Source organism: Somniosus microcephalus, chromosome 8, assembly GCF_052327205.1.
Source record: "Somniosus microcephalus isolate GS21.2 chromosome 8, FLI_Smic_1.0, whole genome shotgun sequence".
Lineage (NCBI taxonomy): Eukaryota > Metazoa > Chordata > Chondrichthyes > Squaliformes > Somniosidae > Somniosus > Somniosus microcephalus.
Window position 1 is genome coordinate 55,735,093 of NC_140994.1, and position 17,459 is coordinate 55,752,551.

The 17,459-nt window shown below is 50.2% G+C and overlaps 1 protein-coding gene across 2 annotated transcripts in view; it reads right to left on the reverse strand.

The window, feature by feature from the left end:
* Positions 1-17,459, reverse strand: part of cfap46 (cilia and flagella associated protein 46) — a 575,305-nt gene that overhangs the window by 110,604 nt on the left and 447,242 nt on the right. For both annotated transcript variants that reach the window (XM_085994743.1, XM_085994742.1), the window contains one exon: positions 15,707-15,767. In XM_085994743.1, coding sequence (XP_085850869.1) covers positions 15,707-15,767 — 61 coding nt within the window. The remainder of the gene's footprint in view (positions 1-15,706; positions 15,768-17,459) is intronic.

Here is a 17,459-nt window from a genome sequence, read left to right on the forward strand (position 1 = left end):
TTTCGTCAAAGAGATGAGCAAAGTCTTTGACCATCCTGTGAGTGGACGGGAGGCAGCCAAGAGACTTTTGAATCTCTTCCAGGGCAACTGCAGCGTAGCCGACTTCGCCATTGAGTTCCGCACACTCACTGCGGAGAGTCGCTGGAACACTGAGGCCCTTCTCTCCACGTTTCTTCATGGCCTCTCCGAATCTATCAAAGATAAACTGGCATCTAGAGAGGTTCTGGAGGACCTTGACACGCTCATCTCCCTTGCCATCAGAGTGGATAACTGCCTCCGGGAGCATGGTAGAGAGAGGAGATTCACTACTTCCACAGAGGTAAGATCTTCCGGTGTTTCGAATCTGACCAAGAGTTTCCAAATACCCCCGGGTCCACCTGTTAGCGCCGAAGAGGAACCTATGCAACTCGGCAGAACTCGGCTCTCCCAGTTTGAGAGACAGAGGAGATTGAGAGAGGGGCGTTGTCTTTACTGTGGCCTGTCTGGCCATCTCAGAGCCACATGCCCTGAGCTTCAGGAAAAAGCCAGGAGGATTGGGAAAATACGGACAGATCAAATCCCTTCTCCTGCCCCTTGTCTTCCAAACCCTGCTTCCCGCTCGTCTCTCTTGGGAGGGACAACAGTACAACCTCCAGGCGTTTATTGACTCTGGGGCCGCTGGCTGTTTTATCGATGCCACCCTGGTGCGCAGCCTGAAAATTCCTTTTTCCCACCTTGACAAGTCTTTACAAGTCACCGCCCTCGACGGCAGGCCCCTTGGTTCTGGGCATATTCATCATATCACCGGAGTATTAAGTAGGGGAGAGACATCAAGAGTTGCTGCAGTTTCACCTTATCGATTCACCTGAGCTCCCTCTCGTTCTTGGACATCCATGGCTCTCTCTTCACAACCCTCACATTGACTGGACTACCGGGACTGTGCTGGAGTGGGGTCCTTCATGTCTAGCCAACTATCTTAAGGTCTTCCCTAGTCTGCCCCGTCCTTCCTCTACGGAGCCAGCTGATCAGCTGGACCTTGCTCATGTGCCCCCTGAATATTCGGACCTCCATGCTGTGTTTAGTAAGAGGCGGTCCACTACACTCCCCCCCACACCGGTCCTACGACGGTGCCATTGATCTCCTGCCTGGCACTAGCCCCCCTCGGGGTCGGCTCTACTCTCTCTCTGGCCCTGAGAATGTTTCTATGGAAGAATACATCAAGGAAGCCCTTGCTACAGGTTTCATTCGCCCTTCCACCTCCCCAGCGGGTGCTGGCTTTTTTTTTGTAAAGAAGAAGGATGGTGGTCTCAGGCCTTGCATAGACTATCGGGGGCTTAACAAAATTACCATTAAGAACCGCTATCCTCTCCCTTTGATGTCTTCAGCGTTTGAGCAGCTGCAGGGAGCTACCATCTTTTCCAAACTTGACCTCCGCAATGCGTACAACCTGGCCCGCATTAGGGAGGGGGATGATGGGAAGACTGCCTTTATCACCCCTAGCGGTCACTGGGAATACCTCGTCATGCCCTTTGGTCTCACTAATGCTCCTGCTGTCTTCCAAGCTCTGGTCAATGACGTGCTCCGGGACCTGCTGAACCAGTTCGTGTTTGTTTATTTGGATGACATTCTCATCTTCTCAAAGTCCCCCCAGCAGCATGTCCAACACGTCAGACAGGTTCTGCAGAGGCTTTTGGAGAACCGTCTCTTTGTCAAATCCGAGAAATGTGAATTCCACGTCTCTAAGGTCACCTTCCTGGGCTACGTCATCTCCTGTGGAAGCGTGCAGATGGATCCTAGCAAGGTTCAAGCCGTCTTGAACTGGCTGCGTCCCACGTCGGTTAAGCAGGTTCAGCGGTTCCTGGGATTCGCCAACTTTTACAGACGCTTCATCCGCAACTTCAGCTCCATTGCTGCCTCCCTCTCCGCATTGACCAAGGGCTCATCTTTGCGGTTCAGTTGGTCTTCTGAAGCAGAACGGGCCTTCCAGGAGCTCAAACAACGGTTCACCTCTGCTCCCATTCTGGTACACCCGGACCGCACCCTGCCCTTTATCGTAGAGGTGGATGCCTCGGATATTGGAGTCGGGGCTGTCCTGTCCCAGCGCTCCCCTAAGGACCAAAAGCTACATCCCTGTGCCTTCTTTTCCCGTCGCCTGAAGCCAGCAGAGAGTAACTACGATGTCGGCAACAGGGAGCTCTTGGCAGCTAAGTTGGCCTTGGAGGAGTGGAGACACTGGTTGGAGGGAGCAGAGCATCCTTTTGTCGTCTGGACCGACCATAAAAATCTGACATATATCCAGGACGCCAAGCGCCTCAACCCTCGGCAGGCCAGGTTGGCTCTCTTCTTTAACCAGTTCAACTTTCTCCTGTCTTACCACCCAGGGTCTAAGAACCTCAAACCGGATGCCCTTTCTCACCAGTTTGACCCCTCGGAAAAGGACCAGACCCCGGAACCTATCATCCCCAGTTCCTGCATCGTTGCTCCCGTCACATGGGAGACTGAGACTGTGGTGCAAGGGGCCCAACATCAGGAGGCTGACCCTGGAGGAGGCCCTCCTAATAGCCTTTATGTCCCCAGTCAGGTGCGCGCCCAGGTCCTTCAATGGGGGCACTCTTCTTGATTGACTGGTCATCCTGGGATCCGTCAGACTCTCGAGTTCCTTAAGAGGAGGTTCTGGTGGCCCTCTATTGAAGCCGACACCCGGGCCTTTGTCTCCGCTTGTCCTGTCTGTGCCCAGAACAAGACATCCCAACAACCTCCGCTTGGTCTCCTGCATCCCTTGCCCATCCCCAGCCGTCCCTGGTCTCATATCGCCCTGGATTTCATCACCGGGCTACCTCCATCTGAGGGATTCACTACCATCCTAGTTGTGGTCGATCGCTTTTCCAAGGCTGCTCACTTCATCCCTCTTGTCAAGCTTCCCTCTGCCAGAGAGACTGCCCAGCTGGTTGTCCAGCATGTCTTCCGCCTCCATGGCTTGCCCCTGGATGTCGTCTCTGACCGTGGTCCCCAGTTCTCATCCAGGTTCTGGAAGGCTCTTTGTTCCCTCTGGGCGCTTCCGTCAGTCTCTCCTCTGGGTTCCACCCACAGTCTAACGGCCAGACTGAGAGAACCAACCAAGATCTGGAGAGGGTGCTAAGAAGCTGTGTCCTCCAATCCTTCCACCTGGAGCAAGTATCTGGTCTGGGCAGAGTACGCGCACAATACCCTTCAGAGCTCCTCCACTGGCCTCTCACCTTTCGAATGTCAATATGGCTTCCAACCGCCACTCTTCCCTGAACAGGATAGGGAGATAAGAGTCCTGGCTGCCCAGGGGTTCGTCCAACGCTGCCGCCATACCTGGAGGAGGGACCGATCCACCTTGCAACTCGCTTCTTCTCGGCAGAAAGTGCAGGCTGACCGACACCGCCGCCCAGCTCCTCGGTTCCGGACTGGACAGAAGGTCTGGCTGTCTACCCGGAATCTTCCGCTCCATGTGGAGTCCCACAGGTTGGCTCCCTGGTTCATCGGACCTTTTAGGATTTTGGAAAAAGTAAACCCTGTGGCCTACCGGCTCCTTCTTCCTCGGTCGATAAAGATACATCCCACGTTCCATGTCTCTCACCTCAAGCCGGTACTTACCAGTCCCTTGGTTCCTGCTTCCAGACCTCCCCCCTCACCCCGCATGATTGACGGTCAGCAAGCCTACACTGTCCGTCGCCTCCTTGATAGTCGCCGGGTTAGGAGGAGCATTCAATACCTGGTCGACTGGGAGGGTTATGGTCCTGAAGAGCGTTCCTGGGTTCCAGCCCGGGACATTTTGGATCCTGAACTCATCAGGGATTTTCGCCGTCGCCACCCTGATCGTCCAGGAGGAACGTCAAGAGCCGTTCCTAGGGGAGGGGGTCCTGTGAAGGTGCTGGTTAGTTCCCTCAGTAACCCCTAGATGGCACCTTCACTTGTTTGTTTCCTTTTGCTAAATTGTTACTAGTTTACTTAACTGCCTTTTATCAGGTTTATTGGTTTCACCTGTTTTTGCTTGTATTTAAGTTCTGTGGTTTCTTCCCTCTGTGCTCAGTCTTGACAAGCCATTCGCCTTGTGGTAGCTTGTCTTGAGCTCCTATGTTTGTAACTGTTTACCTGTGTTATTCTAGTAAAGTACTTTTATTTAAGACTGCATACCTGCTTCTCGCCTCGTCTGTCTGCACTTGGGTCCAGAACCAGCCTCGCCCTGACAGTTATGTGTCTGACTGTTTTTTGGGGGGTTTCTCTGTATTTGTTTGTCAGGCGGGAAGGGCACAGAGTTTGTAAAATAACAAATTATCTTTTATTCAGATTGTCCATGTTTGCACTTTGAACTATGTGTTGCCTTGACCGGCTGAGGGTTTGCAGAGCGGCTCCATTCATGTTCTTTCAATGTCACAAGCCATTCCCTGAGAGGGGGCCTAGAACCGACTAGCAATAATCCGCCGACGGATGGCCCTTGCACTTTGTGCCTCCCTCCTGTCTTGGTGCTCCTCCTCCTCCTCCTCCTCCTTCTCTGGTGGTCCTCCAATGTCTGCTGGCAGTGGCTGAGTCCTGAGGATAGCCAGGTTGTGCAGCATGCAGCACACTACAACGAAATGGGAGACTCGCTCAGGCGAGTACGGAAGGGCTCCCCCGGAATGGTCCAGACAGCGGAACCGTTGCTTGAGCACACCGATTGTGTGCTCAATGATGTTCCTGGTCGCTTGATGGCTGTCATTGTATCGCTCTTCAGCAGGGGTGCTGGGCGGACGGAGCGGGGTCATCAGCCAGGTGCACAAAGGATAGCCCTTGTCCCCGACAAGCCAGCCTTCTGGGTGAGCCGGGGCTTCGAAAATGTCTGCCACAGAAGTCTGGTGCAGGATGAAGACATCGTGGCTGCTGCCTGGAAAGCGGGCATTGACAGCTAGTATGAGCTGCCTGTGGTCACACACCAACTGGACGTTGAGCGAATGGTATCCCTTCTGGTTGCGGTAATCCTCGGCATTCTGTAGAGGTGCCCGCAAAGCCACATGCATGCAGTCAATGGTGCCCTGGACCATGGGGAAGCCCGCTATTCTTGCAAATCCCATTGCACGCTCTTGCTGCTTGGCCGGGGTCATGGGGAAGAAGATGTACTGACGTCTACTTCTGAAAAGGGCATTTGTCACCTGGCGGATGCAGCAATGTACCGTGAACTGGGAGATATTGGCAATGTCCCCAGTAGCGGATTGGAAGGAGCCGGTGGCATAGAAGTTGAGAGCCACTGTCACCTTCACTGCCACCGACAGAGATGTTCTGCTCCTCAGCTGTGGCTGCAGATCTCTCTGAAGCAGGTGGGCAGATCTCAGTGACCACCTCCCTTCTGAATCGCAGCCTCCAAACACACTGCTCCTCAGACATGTTGAGATATGAGAACTGCTGGCGGTAGACCCTGGGTGGGTAAGGCCTCCTGTGCCGACGCCTGCTGGCCCTTCTCCGTCTGGCCATGACTGGCACTCTCTCTCGGTGTCTCTGAGCCCCTTGAATGCAATGCAGAAACCCAACGTTTCCACCCATTGCAGCCCCCATTATATGTGGCGACTCAAGGCTATGGCACTGAAAGTTAAATCCAAATGCAAAGCTCTGGCCTGAAGCCAGAAGTACCTGTGCAAGCGCTGAGTCAAAGCAGAAAGCTCTCTCCCTTTGTCTCTCTCCAAATCTCTCTCTCTCTCACACAGGAGTGGAACAAAATGGCTGCCACAAAGAATGCAGGAAGTGTCCCCTTTAAATAGCGCCCCCGCACCCCACAGTGACTGGGAACCGTTCCACTCAAGCAGTCGCTGGGGGCGCCAGGCGCACAGAAGGGGGGCGCCACTGAAGTTCCAGTTCGGGGCGCACCAAGGGCGTTGCACCATCAAATGACGTCAGGATCTGCGCGTGCAGCTGAGCGGGCGCTGCAGTTTTGCACCGCCGCTAAATCTTGACTGAAGTTTGCGAGAGGCGCAGATCGCGCCGCGCCCGGGCGCTAGCCGATTCACGCCCCTCTTCTCCTCCTCCTAAGGCGCTAGCAGCTGGCACTAACAACTGAATTTCTAGGCCTATGACTCTATGAGCCCGATTTTGTGGCTTGTGTGGGAAATGGTCGGATTCCCCCGAATGTGGGGTTCTGACACACAAAAAAATGTGTCAGCCAGCTCCACGCAATTTTCCTTCAAGTGGCCAATTAATTTCCAGCATGTGGGCAGCCTTGCTAATTGTCCATTTCCAGTCAGAAAGCCCCACAGTATGATGTCGTCATTCATGGTGCTTTCAAGGTCCACAGCAAGCATCGCTTCCTCTGTTGGCTTCCAAACGAACCATGCAGGATGGCAGAGGAGCCTGCAGCAACTGTGGCCAGTGCCAGACCCCGAGCTGCCTCCAAATTCGACGAAGCTTCACTGCAGGCATTATTGGATGGGTTAGGGCCCACAGGGAGGTCCTCTTCCCTAGGTCAGGCAGGAAGAGGCCTCCCACTGAGGCCAAGGCTGCATGGATGCAGGTGTCAGCAGATGTCAACTCGAATGTGCATGTCACCTTGGCATCACATCTCTAACTCCTTCCTCTACTCCCCCACAGGACCATCCAGAGCGCCCGTCCCCACTGTGGAGGAGGAAGAGGCTGTGCAGCCAGACTCCTCAGAGGAAGCTCCAACCTCTGAGGGCGCAGCGTCAGCAGAAGTAAGCGCACCCAACACCAGCGCAGACACTCTTCGGGGGGATCTTCGGGACATAGAGTAGTGTTGTCACCTGGTGTATTACAGCTCACAAGTGAGCCTCAGCAGATTCTGGAGACAGGGACAGCAGTGGAGAGTCCTCGTCGGAGGGCGCAGGACTCTGCCAGCTCAGCTGTGCTGCATGTCGACCCTCTGCCTCTGGGTCCATCCGCAAGAGAAGAGGTGATGGATCTCCATGCACAGATGCAGGAGTCTCTGGCAGGTTTTGTCTCCAGGGTCGCTGCGAGTGTTGAGCGAATGGAGGAGTCCATAGCGACCATGAGCAGAGCCTTTGTGGAGTCATTGGCGCATGAACGCATCACCATGGAAAGGTTGGCAACCTCCATGGAGGAGATAACTCGCCAGGGTACAGAAAACATGGTGAGTGCTCATAAGAGAATGACATCTCTTGAGCAGCGTTGGCTATCTATTGAACAGAGAAACCAGACCTTCATGGAAGTCCTTCTGAGTAGGACTGCCAGTGCAGAAACGGGTCCCCATGGCCCCCTAAAGTGCAGCAAGGTGCTCTCAAGCCACTTCCAAGCGCTGGCCCCTTCTGGCCTGTGCAGCTTCAGGTGAGTGAGCAGCAGCCTGGTGCTCCTGGTGCTCATCCTGCTGTTCCTGGTTCTGCTGCTGCCGCCTCTGCTGCTGGAGATCCTCTAATGGCAAGCAGGGAAAGGAAAAAAGCCGTCCCATGCTTTTCGTAGATTCCTCCGCTGAGGAAGCGCTGAGTGAGGGTGGCGAGAGGGGCTTCCCGGGAGATCACATTGGAGAAGTGTGTGAGGCTCCAACCTTCCACAGCTGTGCCTAAGCCTTGAAGAAGTAGCCCCAAGTCTGCAGCAACAAGGTCCTTGACCAAACAAATGCTGTCCCTTTAAATCGCAGCTTTCCCGAATGACCTGCAGCTGACAGCAAGCAAGCCGGCAAGCTTCACGCCAGGTTTCATCAGCGGGGTTCCCCGCAGGCATGTTTAGCGTGGGGAACCCCACAAAATCGCAACGGCCCCTGAAAATTGGCTTAAACATGGAAATAATTGGTAATTAATGTTCCGACGGCCAGTCCCGCCAGCGGCGGGCGGGACTGATTCGGGTCGCTGAGAAACGGCGGTCCAAAAGTCGGACGGGGTGGGGAATCAGGCGGGGAGGGGTCGCGACCCGCTTTTTTGGCGATTTTTCGGCCCCCGGCCGCATGAAAAGCCGCCTGACGGCTGGCAGAAAATCGGGGCCTATGACTTCAGTCTGAGCTTTCATTGCAGCCCTCAAGACATTGGGTAGCTTCTGCTTGTGCTGCAATGGAAGCTGAGACATCGGCCATCAGATGCTGCATGATGATTGGGTCTACAACTGTGCTAATGGATCTGCCCAGCCCTTCCATGCTCTGATCAAAGCTCTGTACAAGGTTGGAGCTGCACTCATCCATGCTCCTTGATGTTGCATTCAGGCTTTCTGGCAGGCCTGCCAATGCACCAAGCATTTTGTTGTGCATACCCATCGTGGCACCACCTCACAAAAGAAGCAGCAATAATGAGAGAATACAATCTGGCCCTAACAAACTGTCTAGGAACTCATATGATAGCAAAATACTGCGGATGCTGGAAATCCGAAATAACAACAGAAAATGCTGGAAAAACTCAGCAGGCCAGGCAACATCCGTGGAGAGAGAAACAGAGTTAACATTTCAGGTCGATGACCCTTCGTCAGAGCTGGAAAAAAGCAGGAAATGGAAAGCAAGTTTAGGGGCTGGGAAAAGGGGGGGGATGAAAAAACAAAAGGATAGGTCAGTGATAGGATAGAAAGCAGGAGAGATTAAGAGACATTGAGAGACATTAGGAGATATTCAAGGCAAGAGGAGGTGGTAATCGGACAGGTTAAGGAACAAAGGATGGCTCTAGATGAGGTGTGAATTGCGCTGGCAGAATGAAGGACAGCTGCCATGTGCGAGGGAAGAAAAAGGCCAAACAAAAAACATGGCAGCTGTCCTTCATTCCAGTAGTATTACAGGTATGGAAGAACTGTAGGTGCCTACCAAATAGAATGTAATCATCTATCCTGACTTCTCAGGGTAATGGAAGCTAAACAGTAGAACAGCATGAAATTTATCTGCAGTGGCCAAATGATCAACTGTATGTACAACATAGCAAAGATGGCTAAGGTCATCAGATCAAGGATGACAGAAGCTTGACAGAAGGATGACAGATATGCCTATACCCTGGACCCCACAGGAGCTGAGGAGCATTCTGCCTGAATTGTGGCAAACCAACAGTAAAGAAACTCTCTTCAGCAGCACCAACGCACTCTATCTCAAAGCTGTCCGGGTCCACAGTTCCATTTCATCCTTCGACTCATCCGACGCTTCAACAGAAAACCTTTTTTCTTCCTTTCTGATGTCAAGGTTCGCAAGCTTCATCAATTCTTGGACACCAACGCCCCTCCGGAACTTTCCTCCCCGTCACTTTCCTCTGATCCCATCCCTTCTTCCAATCTCACCCCCTGCCGTGTTTTCACTATCCCCTCGACGTGACATCGGTCGTCTCAATTTCTCTGCTCCCCTCTCTCACTCCAACCTACCTCCCTCTGAACTTGCAGCACTCCGTTCTCTCCGATCCAACCCTAACATTATCATTAAACCTGCTGATAAGGGTGGTGTTGTTGTTGTTTCGCGAACCGACCTCTACCATGCGGAAGCTGAACGCCAACTCTCCAACACCTCCTCCTACCTCCGCCTGGACCATGACCCCACTAGCATACATCAAGCCACTGTTTCCAAGACTGTCACTGACCTCATCTCCTCTGGAGATCTTCCCTCCATGGCCACCAACCTCATAGTCCCCCAACACCGCACAGCCCGCTTCTACCTCCTTCCCAAGATCCACAAACAGGACTGCCCTGGTAGATCCATCATTTCAGCCTTTTTCTTGCCCCACGGAACTTATCTCTTCCTATCTCGACTCTATTTTTTCTCCCCCTGTCTAGTCTCTTCTCACCTACATTCGTGACTCATCCGATGCCCTCCGTCACTTTAACAGTTTCCAGTTTCCTGGCCCCAACTGTCTCCTTTTCACTATGGACGTCCAATCCCTCTACACCTCCATCCCCCACCAGGACGGCTTGAGGGTGCTCTGCTTCTTCCTTGAACAGAGGCCCAACCAGTCCCCATCCACCACCACCCTCCTCCGCCTGGCTGAACTTGTTCTCACATTGAACAACTTCTCCTCTGACTCCACTCACTTCCTCCAAATTAAAGGTGTTGCTATGGGAACCCGCATGGGCCCTAGCTATGCCTGCCTGTTCATGGGATATGTAGAACATTCTATGTTCCAATCCTACTCAGGTCCCCTCCCTCACCTCTTTTTCCGGTACATCGATGATTGTATCAGTGCCGTTTCCTGCTCTTGCCCTGAACTAGTTAAGTTCATTCACTTTACTTCCAATTTCCACCCTTCCCTCACCTTCACATGGTCCATCTCCGACTCTTCCCTTCCCTTCCTTGACTTCTCCGTCTCCATTTCTGGCGATCGGCTTTCGACAAACATCCACTATAAGCCCACTGACTCCCACAGCTACCTGGACTACACTTCCTCCCACCCCACTTCCTGTAAGGACTCTATTCTATTCTCCTAGTTTCTTCGTCTCCGCTGCGTCTGTTCTGATGATGCCACCTTCCATACCAGTGCTTCAGACATGTCTTCCTTTTTCCTCAACCGAGGATTCCCCTCTACTGTGGTTGACACGGCCCTTGACCGTGTCCGTTCCATTTCCCGCACTTCTGCTCTCACCCCTTCCCCTCCCTCCCAGAACCATGATAGGGTTCCCCTTGTCCTCACCTTTCACCCCACCAGCCTCCACATTCAACGGATCATCCTCCGCCATCTCCAACGTGATCCCACCACCAAACACATCTTCCCCTCACCTCCCCTTTCAGCATTCCGAAGGGACCACTCCCTCTGCGACACCCTGGTCCACTCCTCAATCACCCCTAACAGCCCTTCTCCTTCGTCTGACACTTTCCCATGCAAGCGCAGGAGATGCATTTGACAAGGTGCCACACAAAAGATTACTGCACAAGATAAAAAATCACGGGATTTGGGGTAATATACTGGCATGGGTGGAAGATTGGCTATCTAACAGAAAACAGAGTTGGGATAAATGGTTCATTCTCGGGTTGGCAATCAGTAACTAGTGGTGTTCCGCAGGGGTCAGTGCTGGGACCCCAACTCTTTACAATCTATATTAACGATTTGGAGGAGGGGACCAAGTGCAACGTATCCAAGTTTGCCGACGATACAAAGATGGGAGGGAAAGCAGTGAGTGAGGAGGACATAAAAAACCTGCAAAAGGACATAGACAGGCTAAGTGAGTGGGCAGAAATTTGGCAGATGGAATATAATTTTGGAAAGTGTGAGGTTATGCTCTTTGATTTTTTCTGCCAAAGTGCAAGTTATTATCTAAATGGAAAGAAACTGCAAAGTGCTACAGTACAAAGGGATCTGGGGGTCCTGGTGCATGAAACACAGAAGGTTAGTATGCAGGTACAGCAGGTGATCAGGAAGGCCAATGGAATCTTGGCTTTTATTGCAAGGGGGATGGAGTATAAAAGCAGGGAAGTCTTGCTTTAGTTATACAGGGTACTGGTGAGGCCACACCTGGAATACTGCGTACAGTTTTGGTTTCCATATTTAAGATATACTTGCTCTCGAGGCAGTTCAGAGAAGGTTCACTCGGTTGATTCCGGAGATGTGGGGGTTGACTTATGAGGAAAGGTTGAGTAGATTGGGCCTCTACTCATTGGAATTCAGAAGAATGAGAGGCGATCTTATCGAAACATGTAAGATTGTGAGGGGGCTTGATCGGGTGGATGCGGTGAGGATGTTTCCACTGATGGGTGAGACTAGAACTAGGGGGCATAATCTTAGAATAAGGGGCTGCTGTTTCAAAACTGAGATGAGGAGAAACTTCTTCACTCAGAGGGTAGTAAATCTATGGAATTTGCTACCCCAGAGAGCTGTGGAAGCTGCGACATTAAATAAATTTAAAATGGAGATAGACAGTTTCCTAGCTGATAAGGGAATTAAGGGTTATGGGGAGCGGGTAGGGAAGTGGACGTGAGTCTAGGTTCGGATCAGCCATGATCCTACTGAATGGCGGAGCAGGCCCGAGGGGCCGTATGGCCTACTCCTGCTCCTACTTATGTTCTTATGCAACACATGCCCTTTTACCTCCTCCCTTCCCACTGTCCAGGGCCCCAAACACCCCTTCCAGGTGAAACAGCGATTTACTTGTACTTCTTGCAATTTAATATACTGTATTCGCTGCTCACGATGCGGTCTCCTCTACATTGGGGAGACCAAACGCAGATTGGGTGATCGCTTTGCGGAACACCTCCGTTCAGTCCATAAGGGTGACCCTGAGCTTCCGGTCGCCTGTCACTTTAATTCTCCGCTTCACTCCCACTCTGATCTCTCTGTCCTCGGCCTATTACATTGTTCCAATGAAGCTCAACGTAAGCTCGAGGAACAGCACCTCATCTTTCAATTAGGCACTTTGCAGCCTTCCGGACTCAACATCGAGTTCAACAATTTCAGATAATAATCCCTGCCCCCATTTTTCATGCTGTATGATTTTTGCCATTCCCATTTGCAACATTTTATCTTTCCTGCCTCTTACAAAAGTACAGTATGTTCTTTCAATTCCTTCCTCCCCATCTAACGCCCCCCCCCAACCCCCGCCTCTGCACCTGCTTAATATGTTACATCTCCAGCTTTTTCCAGTTCTGATGAAGGGTCCCAGACCTGAAATGCTAACTCTGTTTCTCTCTCCATGGATGCTGCCTGGCCTGCTGAGTATTTCCAGCATTTTCTGTTGTTATTTCAGATTTCCAGCATCCGCAGTATTTAACAGTTAGGTACTTCTTATGGTCTTCCCTGATTCTGATATTGCAATACATGTCCTTCAAGTCACCTGCAGCTAGTTAGACTTCCAGCCATACAGCCTGGGTGATCTGCAGAATGAGGAAACATTGAGATCTCTTGCCATGCAACTAGAGTTGCAATCTTTATGCCTGTATCTTAGCAACTGTTGACCCTTAATCAAGATCATCATATTAAAATATGGAAAAGGATAATAAGCGTATTGCTGTTGGTGACAATAATTGAGTTACTTTTTTCACATTGGCCCAGTAATTCCGTTCCAAACGCGTGAGTACGGTCGGGGTACTCACGCGTCTGGCCGGGGGAAATGCCGGTTTACAGCATGCACAGCGCATGCGGAGAAAACCAGCATTTCCTGTCCTCTGAACGAAGGGGTTCAGAGGCACAGCGCGTGCGACTGCACAGGCAGCGCGTGCGCAGTGAACTTCGTCGATTTCATTCATGGATTCAGTGAGGGTAAGTCCTTACAAGTAACACTTGAAAAAAGCATGTGTAAAGTTGCTCCAAGGCTGCGGAGGAAGATATATTTTATCGTGGAGCTTCTGAAAGGCAATATTTTTGTTTGGGAAAGGGAGGAAAGTTATTTTAAGAAATGCTGAGGTAAGTTTTAAAGTTTAGATTTTTTTTTTTTTTTTAAACGGGTTTTCAGTATGGTAGGTAGAAGGAGCAATTGTGGCTGTGTGAATTGAATGTGAGAATGAGTGTTCTAAAATGAGTAATGTAACATTTCCAACACTTTTAAGAAAGAAACTTTTCATCAGTAATAAGTAATTATGTATGTATGTCCGCATATATTCCTTTACATTTATGTATGTATGTTTTATATTCCTTTACATATGTGTATGAATGTATGTTTTTAATTATGAGTTTCCAATAAGTTACTTTCTCTGAAAGTCATAATTAAATACATACATTCATACACATAAGTAAAGGAATATATACATACACACAAAGGAATATATACAGACATACATACATAATTACTTAAAAGAATATATTACTGATGAAAAGTTTCTTTCTTAAAAATGTTGGAGTCATTTTCACATTTAATAAACACAGCAAATTCAATTCACATAGCCACAATTGATCCTTCTACCTACAGTACTGAAAACCCGTTTTAAAAAACAAAAATAAACTTTAAAACTTACCTCAGCATTTCTTAAAATAACTTTCCTCCCTTTCCCAAACAAAAATATTGCCTTTCAGAAGCTCCACGATAAGAAATATCTTCCTCCGCAGCCTCTGGAGCAACTGTACTCATGCTTTTTTCATGTGTAAGTTGTAAGGACTTGACCTCACTGAAAGCATGAATGAAAGCGGCGAATTTTATTGCGCACGCGCTGCCTGTACAGTCGCACGCGTTCTGCCTCTGAACCCCTTCGTTCAGAGGACAGGAAATGCTGGTTTCCCCCGCATGCGCTGTGCATGCTGAAAACCGGCATTTCCTCCGGCCAGACGCGTATGTACCCCGACCGTACTCGCGCTTTTGGAAGGGAATTACTGGGCCAACATTTTACATGTCAATGAAATGAAAAATTTAACAATTGCACGATTTGCCCCCTCGCATCTGCGACTGAGGGTCCAAGGAGGTGCATTGCGCAAGAGGTCATCGTCGTACGTATCCTCACACTGTTCCCTTTCGGGAACTGTATGAAGTGGTGGAAGGATTTCTGGCCACGTTAACACTCCTTCCGGGACCATAACCATCTTCATACCAGCCATTAGGGTGGTTAGTCCTATGGCGTGAGGGTTTTACGGGCTCCCACAACCCATCTGAGGGGGGGGGGCACCCACACCCGCGGACGCAAGTATCCCGCTGGATGTCCATCCAGAATTTATAGTTGGAGCTCCGACTCCACTTGCCGGGACTGTCTGGAGCGGGGTTCGAAACCCTACTCCTTCTGGCCCAGCGGCGGGGATGCTTACCGCTACGCAAAAGGCCCACTCCGTGCAAAAGGTGACACCCATACGTTTCCTGCGCCTTTTCCCTCCCCGTGATTGGAGCCCTATGCTGCCACTTGAAAGACCAAGCTATCATCTGTCCTTTTTGCGGCGCCTTTGACTTCTCATTACCAATGATGAGCAGGCGCTGCGCCTCCACCTCGTTGAGGAGATTGCTGAGGTCATCATCAGTTCAATTGTGAGTTCTTTTAATGCCGTGAATTGTGCTCATTCCAGCCATTTCACGTTGCTAATCGGATTGGGCCTTTGGCGTAGCGGTAGGATCCCCACCGCTGGGCCAGACGGGGTAGGGTTTCGAACCCCGCTCCAGACAGTCCCGGCAAGTGGAGTCGGAGCTCCGGCTCTAAATTCTGGGTTGACATCCAGTGGGATATTTGCGTCCGTGGGTGTGGGTGGCCCCCCCCTCCTCGTATAGCTTGTGGGAGCCCGTAAAACCCTCCCGCCATAGGACTAACCACCCTAATGGCTGGTTCAAAGATGGTTACGGTCACGGAATGAGCGTTAATCACGGCCATAAATCTTTCCACCACTTCATACAGTTCCCCAAAGGGAACAGTGTGAAGACACGTATGACGACGACGTTGCTAAATAAATAAATGGAATGAAAAAAATTCTTTCAGGGCTTTTAAAAGTCTTTAAATTGCTTTAATTCTGTTTAAAACTACTTCAGATTCTTCAAAATAATGTAAACGTTTTTAAAAGTTTATAAAAGTTACCAAAAGCTTCATAAAAATACCAAAAACCTCTTTGAAATGCTGCTCTGCATGTAAAAATGCTTTTCAGCTTGTGAGAAACATTGGGGGCGTGTCCTATTAAACTGAGACCTCAAGGGGCATGTCTCACTTGCACTGCGCGCTCCAGGCTTCGCGCTGGCTGCACTCCTGGGTGGCGTGACGTCAGACGCTGCCCGGGATTCTTCTCTTTCAAACAGGAATTCCAGGCATCCCTGGAGGTGAACGGCAGGCGCGTCGGGTAAGTGCAGATCGGGGGCTTGCACGCGCGGCAAGCCCCCGACCCGAATTTCTGCCCCAATTTGTTTTACTAATCCTTAAATCATATTATATAAATTACTTAACAGATTAGAATTGTTTCTTTCAAAAAAACCTTAATAATCAAAAGGATACATTGGAAGAGGTGAGTGTTCACTGGAAAACAGTTTGATGGTAAAACACGATTAATTGGTATCTGTAATTGAAACATAAAGGAAAACAAGTGACAACACTGAAACTATCACAAATATCACTCAGGTTATTATATTCAGTAAAATGCAACAATTAAACTTTTGCTTTAAGTTTTATTGACTACATTAGTGTTTATATCCCCTGGTTTAAAATGGACAACAGGGGCTGAAACTGCTCAGCCAATCTGGTGGAATTTGCTGTAACTTTGGTGGGACTCTATCGAAACAGCCACAAGCTTGGTTAGAATTTTTTACTCACTATAAATTCTAGCTGAAAGTTTTTGAACTTTGTTCTCTTGTTTTTCAAAGTTATTTGAAGAAAAACTACTGAGCAGAAAGTGCTAGAAGCTCAATAAAAATATTCTATCAGTACACCTGACTGAACAGTACTGATGCATCCTAAAAGAAATAGGCTCACTGCACCTGTACAGCCTGCCTAATGCAAATTCAGATCAGTGTTACAACTCTGGGCCCAGACTTCTGGGAGAGGCCAAGGCCTTCAAGTAAAAAACTTTAACAAAAGCATTAAAAGTTACAAGACAATTCAGTGGTACATTTAATCGTGTTACCAGAAAATATTTATTTATTTGAATATTTTGTTAAAACCCTTATTTCTGACATTAGATAGTTCAGTTACTAAGAAAAAAAGGCTGATGAAAAACATTTTTAGAAAGCATTTTGAGCAATTTATGGAAACCCAGTGATCAGACTGCACAATCAGCATGAGCTACACTCTCACTATAAAATAGTAGCTATCGCGTGTCACACATACATGACATAATTAACACTGAAAATACCTATCACAACAGCATCCATAGGAGTAACAGGTGCTGAAGGTACTTATACTGAGTTTTCAATGAAACATGCACCCTAGAACTGAATTTAACACAATATAGATGCTTCGAGGAACGATATGGGCCAGGATTTTAACTTGGAGACAGGTAGGGAGCTGAGGGTGAGGCTGGAATGCGGACAGGAAAGCCGGGAGAATGGCTTTCTCTCAGGCCCTGCCAAATTTAACGGCACGTCCTGATTTACATTTAAAAAAATATTTTTCCTGCCCGTAGTCAGCCAGATTGAGAGGCTAGCTGGCTGTTGGGCAGGTAGGCTTGGGGAGCAGAGAGGAGGAAGGCTGGGATCGTCAAAGGAGGAAGAAGGCCGGGATCTTCGGAGGAGCAGGAAGGCCGGGATCGTCGGAGGTGGTGGAAGGCCGGGATCGTTGGTGGAGGAAGAAAGCTGGGATTGTCAGTAGAGGAGGAAGACCGGAATCGTTGGTGGAGGAGCAAGGCCAGGATCGTCGGAAGGGGGTCGGTGCTGGGATCTTTGGAGGAGGAGGAATGCTGGGATCTTCAAAGGGGGTTGGGGCTGGGATTGTCGGGGGTGGGGGGACGGGGTGGGGTCGGAAGGCTGGGATGGGGGGGTTCGGAGATCGGGTGGGGTCGGTGATTTGAGGCCAGGGGTTATCAGAGGAAGGGGGGGGGGGGGGGAGTAGCAGATTGGATGCCTCGGTGGGGGGGGGTGCAGATCGGAGACCGAGGGGGAAAGATCAGAGGTCTCAGAGGGCAGATCGGAAAGGTTGGAGGGGGTGTCTGATCGCGGGGGCTGGCGAGGTAGGAGCACTGGATCCAGTAGGTAAATGGAAGGGCACTTACCTCCTAGATCCAGCAGTCCTTGGCTTCCTTTAGCTGGCGGGTTCC